This window comes from Hemiscyllium ocellatum, unplaced genomic scaffold (assembly GCF_020745735.1).
Source record: "Hemiscyllium ocellatum isolate sHemOce1 unplaced genomic scaffold, sHemOce1.pat.X.cur. scaffold_1090_pat_ctg1, whole genome shotgun sequence".
Lineage (NCBI taxonomy): Eukaryota > Metazoa > Chordata > Chondrichthyes > Orectolobiformes > Hemiscylliidae > Hemiscyllium > Hemiscyllium ocellatum.
The window spans coordinates 88,138-94,137 of record NW_026867673.1 but is presented as its reverse complement, the minus strand read 5'-3'; the positions used below and the strand labels follow the sequence as shown (position 1 = coordinate 94,137).

The 6,000-nt window shown below is 54.2% G+C and overlaps 1 protein-coding gene across 2 annotated transcripts in view; it reads right to left on the bottom strand.

The window, feature by feature from the left end:
• Positions 1–6,000, bottom strand: part of LOC132809351 (cytoskeleton-associated protein 2-like) — a 34,455-nt gene that overhangs the window by 9,477 nt on the left and 18,978 nt on the right. For both annotated transcript variants that reach the window (XM_060822549.1, XM_060822550.1), the window contains exons 6-7: positions 4,079–4,237; positions 3,589–3,661 (exon numbers count right to left, since the gene is read on the bottom strand). In XM_060822549.1, coding sequence (XP_060678532.1) covers positions 3,589–3,661; positions 4,079–4,237 — 232 coding nt within the window. The remainder of the gene's footprint in view (positions 1–3,588; positions 3,662–4,078; positions 4,238–6,000) is intronic.

The window sequence follows — 6,000 nt, the reverse complement described above, 5'->3', positions numbered from 1 at the left end:
GACAAGGTTCCCCATGGGAGACTGGTTAGCAAGGTTAGATCTCATGGAATACAGGGAGAACTAGCCATTTGGATACAGAACTGGCTCAAAGGTAGAAGACAGAGGGTGGTGGTGGAGGGTTGTTTTTCAGACTGGAGGCCTGTGACCAGTGGAGTGCCACAAGGATCGGTGCTGGGTCCTCTACTTTTTGTCATTTACATAAATGATTTGCATGCGAGCATAAGAGGTACAGTTAGTAAGTTTGCAGATGACACCAAAGTTGGAGGTGTAGTGGACAGCGAAGAGGGTTACCTCAGATTACAACAGGATCTGGACCAGATGGGCCAATGGGCTGAGAAGTGGCAGATGGAGTTTAATTCAGATAAATGCGAGGTGCTGCATTTTGGGAAAATAAATCTTAGCAGGACTTATCCACTTAATGGTAAGGTCCTAGGGAGTGTTGCTGAACAAAGAGACCTTGGAGTGCAGGTTCATAGCTCCTTGAAGGTGGAGTCGCAGGTAGATAGGATAGTGAAGAAGGCGTTTGGTATGCTTTCCTTTATTGGTCAGGATTTGGGAATACAGGAGTTGGGAGGTCATGTTGCGGCTGTACAGGGCATTGGTTAGGCCACTGTTGGAATATTGCATGCAATTCTGGTCTCCTTCCTATTGGACAGATGTTGTGAAACTTGAAAGGGTTCAGAAAAGATTTACAAGGATGTTGCCAGGGTTGGAGGATTTGAGCTACAGGGAGAGGCTGAACAGGCTGGGGCTGTTTTCCCTGGAGTGTCGGAGGCTGAGGGGTGACCTTATAGAGGTTTATAAAATCACGAGGGGCATGGATAGGATAAATAGACAAAGTCTTTTCCCTGGGGTGGGGTAGTCCAGAATTAGTGGGCATAGGTTTAGGGAGAGGGGAAAGATATAAGAGAGACCGAAGGGGCAACGTTTTTACACAGAGGGTGGTATGTGTGTGGAATGAGCTGCCAGAGGAAGTGGTGGAGGCTGGTACAATTGCAACATTTAAGAGGCATTTGCCTTACGCTACCCAGCAACGTTATGCTTTACCCACGAAGGATCCGAGTATAATTTTAGATCACCAGAAGAGGCCAAGAAACTTTTAGACTCGGTTAAATAAATCGTAAGCGACAATTTATGTTGGCTTGCCTCTCTCACACTCTGTGGGGAGAAATGGATACTTTATTCTACTTTACTTTTGCCTCTGGGAGCGGGGTTGTCTTCCTTGCTATCTTATGTTATTATACCTAACTGTAATCTGTTGGAGTTGTAATTTTATAGTTATGTATGTTTGTACGTGGCATTGATGCTATCAGATATACTCCGGTATGGGTGGGGAGGGGTGGGGGTGTGGCGCTCACTGTTAACTCTAGCTCGGTATTATATCTAAATCCTATTAAGGAGCGCCCGGGTCAAGGGTGGGACACTGTTTGGGAGAGGATATGGTGGAACGTTGGAAAGGTAGTAAGGCCCCCTGAGAACAAGGGGGACGATCTCCATTCAAACATGTTTAATTTTTGTTCTTATTGTTTGGAAATAGCTTCCTTTTTATCATACTGTTATGAGTGCATTAGAGAACATTTTCTCTTGCTTGACGGATGTAAGCGACTCAACTATACACTCTGGATGATTGTGGATTAGTTGAATTTTGATGAATATATATTTAAGATCTATTTTTATATTAATGTTTGTGCTTGAAAATTCTGCTTATTTTTGTAAATTTGTCAAAATGTTAAACTTCCAATAAAAATATCTATATAAAAAAAGAGGCATTTGGCTGGGTATATGAATAGGAAGGGTTTGGGTGCTGGCAGGTGGGACTAGATTGGATTGGTATATCTGGTTGGCATGGATGGGTTGGACCGAAGGTAAAAACAATGACTGCAGATGCTGGAAACCAGATTCTCCATGTGGGTGTTGCTGGCTGGATACAGCATTTACTGTCCCCGCTCCCCTCAATCGCCCCCTTGAGAAGGTGGGGGAGAGCTGCCATCTTGAACCGCTGCAGTCCCGTGTGGTGTAGGGACCCCCCTCACGCAGCGCCCTCAGGGAGGGAGTTCCAGGATTCTGACCCAGTGACACTGAAGGAACGGCCGATATATTTCCGAATTGTGGACTGTGAGGGGCTTGGAGGGGAACTTGCCAAGGGGGGGTGGTTTTCCCATGTCCCTCCCTATGGAAGTGGCCGTGGGGTTTGGAAGGTGCTGCCTGAGGAGCCTGGGGGAGTTGCTGCAGTGCGTCTTGTAGATGGTACACACTGCTGCTACTGAGCGTTAGGGGGTGGAGGTAGTGGGGGGTTTGTGGGTGTGGGGACAATCGAGGGGGGGACTGCTTTGTCCCTGGATGGTTCTCGAGTGTTGTTGGATCTGTACCCCCATCCAGGGCAAGTGGGGAGTATTCCATCACACACTCCTGACTTGTGTGCCTTGTCGATGGTGGGAACAGGCTTTTTGTTGGGGGTGGGGGGGTGTGTGGGTGAAGCGGGGAAGAGATTCAGGACGTGAGTTACTCCTACCAGAATTCCTACCATCTGACCTACTCCTGTAGCTGCTGTGTTTATGTGGTGAGTCCGGTGGAGTTTCTGGTCAGTGGTAACTCCCAGAATGTTGATCCTTTGGGAGGGGGGAGGGGATTCAGTGATGGTAACACCATCAAGGGCCTGTGGTCTCTCATCGGTGACGATCGGAGCCTGGCGTTTGGGTGGCACGAATATTACTTGCCAAGCCTGGACATTAGAGACAAGGAAAAGCCTGCAGCTGTTGGAGTCCGAGGTGGACAGGCAGGAGGCTGGAAGGACACAGCAAGCCAGGCAGCATCAGGAGGTGGAGACGTCAACGTTTCGGATAGGAGCCGTCCTTCAGGACGAGCGCTGGGTATCGCCCAGATCTTGGTGTATTTGAGCACAGACTCCTTCCGTACCTGAGGAGTGGCGAATGGTGCTGAACACTACGCAAACATGGGCGGACATCCCCACGTCTGACCTTGTGACAGAGGGAAGGTCATTGAGGACGATGATTGGGCCTATGCCCCTACCCTGAGGGACTCCAACAGAGATGTCCTGGAGGTGAAACGACAGACCTCCAACAACCAACTCAGTGTGTGCCAGGTAGGACTCCAACCAGCAGGGAGTTTGCCCCCTGGTGCCCACTGATTCCAGTTTCGCCAGGGCTGTTTGATGCCACACTTGGTCGAACGCGGCCGTGACGTCAAGGGTTGCCACCTCTCCCCTGGAATTCGGCCCCTTTTGTCCGTGTTGGAACCAAGGCTGTAATGAGGTCAGGAGCTGAGTGACCCTGGCGAAACCCAAACTGGGGGGGGGGGGGGGGGTGGTCACTGAGCAGGTTATTGCTGAGTGAGTGCTGCTTGATAGCCTGGTTGGTGATCCCTTCTCTCGCTTTACTGATGACTGAGAGGAGACCCTCAGGTGGTCTCTCCCTCTGCAACCCAGCAGCAACCACCTCCGCCCTCCTCCCTCCCCCCAACAGTTGCGGGCACGCCCGCGACGCGGCGGTAATGCCTGAAAAGAGAGGCGTCCCACCGTTGCCGGTCGCTCTGACGGCCCGTAGCGCGGGCCCAGGGCTGCGGAGTTACCTGCAGAGGCCGACAGAGCGCTCGCGTTCCTCATGATGGCTTCGACCAGGGCAGACCGCAACTCTTCGACGGGCTGGAAGAGAAGGCGGGCAGGGGTCAGCTTTCCCAAGGATGGCCAGTTTTAACAACTCTTTTATATAAAAAAATATACAAGGTGGGGAACCCTGGATCAGCAACAGCAACAAACTACCACCATGAAGTCTCGCTCCTTCGGTGCAACGGGGCATGTGTCCCAGCCTCCACGCTCGGCAACAGGACCCCCCCTCACCCCACACAATGACAAATTGGCCCCACCCATTCACACCACACACACACACACACACACACAGGCTTGCTGCTCTCAGGCATGTCCGCCGCACACATCGCAGAACGGACAGCGAGGGCTCGAGGGCGAACCCAGGGGGAGGGGGCAAGGTGCCGCACGTTCGGAGGCATGAAGCCCCAGAGCTTTCTAACAGGGGACCTCCGCGGAGGGTCTCTCAGCACTGACCTGCGCCCCGCTGTGCACGGCCTCCTCGAACAGTGCGATGACAGCTTCCATCGGACCGGTCCTCTCCAGCAAGTGGGCCCGGCAGATCCAGAACTTGGCGAACCGCTCCCGTTCCGGGACAGCCAGCAGCGCTGCTGCCACTTCCTCGGGAGGGGAACCCTGGGGGGGGGGGGGGGGGGGGGGGGGCAAACAAAGCCAGAGGGTGAACGCTGCCCACTCCCTCCCCACCACCCGACAGGCTGAGAGAGACCGGCGCCCTCACCACCTGCCGCAGACCCAGTGCTCAGCTCCCAATGCCCAGCGTGTGCCCCCCCCCCTCCACAGCCTTGGCATTGAGAGTGCCCCACCTCAATCCTCCTTCGCCGTGATCAGGGTTTCTACTCTATCGATAGCCCCTCCCACACAGGAACAGGCCCTTCAGCCCACGTGCCCAGCATGATGCCAAATGGAACCTATCCCTTCCTGCCTGATGGGAATGTTGTCGAGTCTTCCCCCCCGCTCCCAGGGAAACCACTCCATGGTTTTCTGGCCCCCTGCTCACCACTGCCACCCTCGAATCCGGGGCAGCATCCTTGTCTTCGGTGTCTCTGCCTCCACACCAACGCGGTGACCAGGGTGGCACAGGATACGAGGAGTGCGGCTACGTGAGCCCCTGTCCCACCAACTCTCTTCCCCCTGACCAGCAGGCTGTCCGCCTTCTTTACCCTGCCTTCCCGCTTGGCTGGCCACTTTCAGGGAGCTGTAGACTTGAAGCCCACGCTGCCCAGAATCCGGCCATGAACTGTATACTTGTCCGGAACATTTGATCTCCTAAAGCACAGCGTCGCACACTTCCCTGGATTAAACTCTGGGTGCCATTTCGCTGCCCATATCTGCAGCTGGTCTACATCCTGCGTAACAACCTTCTGCACCACCCACAACTCCACCGATCTTGGTACTGTCCGGACACTCCCTAACCCACCCATCTATACATATCATAAACTGTAGAGATCCCGGGACGGATCCCTGCGGAACACCACTAGTCAGGCACCTCCAGTCTGAGAGACACCCCTTCCACCGGTCCCCTCCGTCTTCCCTGGGCCAGCCAATAGCAAATCCACGCACATCAATCCATCGCAATCACGCCCCCTCTCCATCTCCTCTGCTCTAGTGAAAACTGCCTCAGTCTGGTCTCTCTTCACAAACTGAGACTCTCCGGCCCCCACCGTGAGGCACCGCCCTGGTAAATCTCCCTCCTATAACGTGGAGGCCAGAACTGCCTGCGATACTCTGTGTGTGTGGCCTCACCCACCTGTGTACAGTTCCCAGCCAAACCCTCACTTTTCATAAACTTGACGCCTCGGTTAATGAAAGTCAGTATCCCATAATCCTTTTGAACCACTTTATTCCCCCCGCTGTCCCACTATGATAAGGTACATGTACACCACGCTCCCTCTGACTCGGAGTGTTTCCCAGGGTCCTGGTGGGAGCAGTCTGGGGTCTGGCTTACTGGCTTCCCCTCTCAACCCCTCCAATTGGCCCATCCACCACAAAACATCTGGACACAAACCTCACCTTCCGCCGGCACCCTCCAACCCCAGGGCATCAATGTGGACATCACCAGTTTCCTCATTTCCCCTCCCCCCACCTCACCCCAGCTCCAACCTTCCAGCTCAGCACCGTCCCCATGACCTGTCCTACCTGCCTATCTTCCTTCCCACCTACCCGGCCCACCCTCCTCCCTGACCTCTCACCTCCATCCCCACCCCCACCCACCTACTGTACTCTAAGCTACGCTCTCCCCACCCCCCCCTCTGATTTCTCTCTCCACCCTGCAGGCTCTTGGCCTGTATTGCTGCCTGAGGCGGAGAGTTCCCTGCCTCCCGGATGCTGCCTGAGCTGCTGTGCCTTCACAGCCCCACTCTGACCGGGACTGTGGGCAC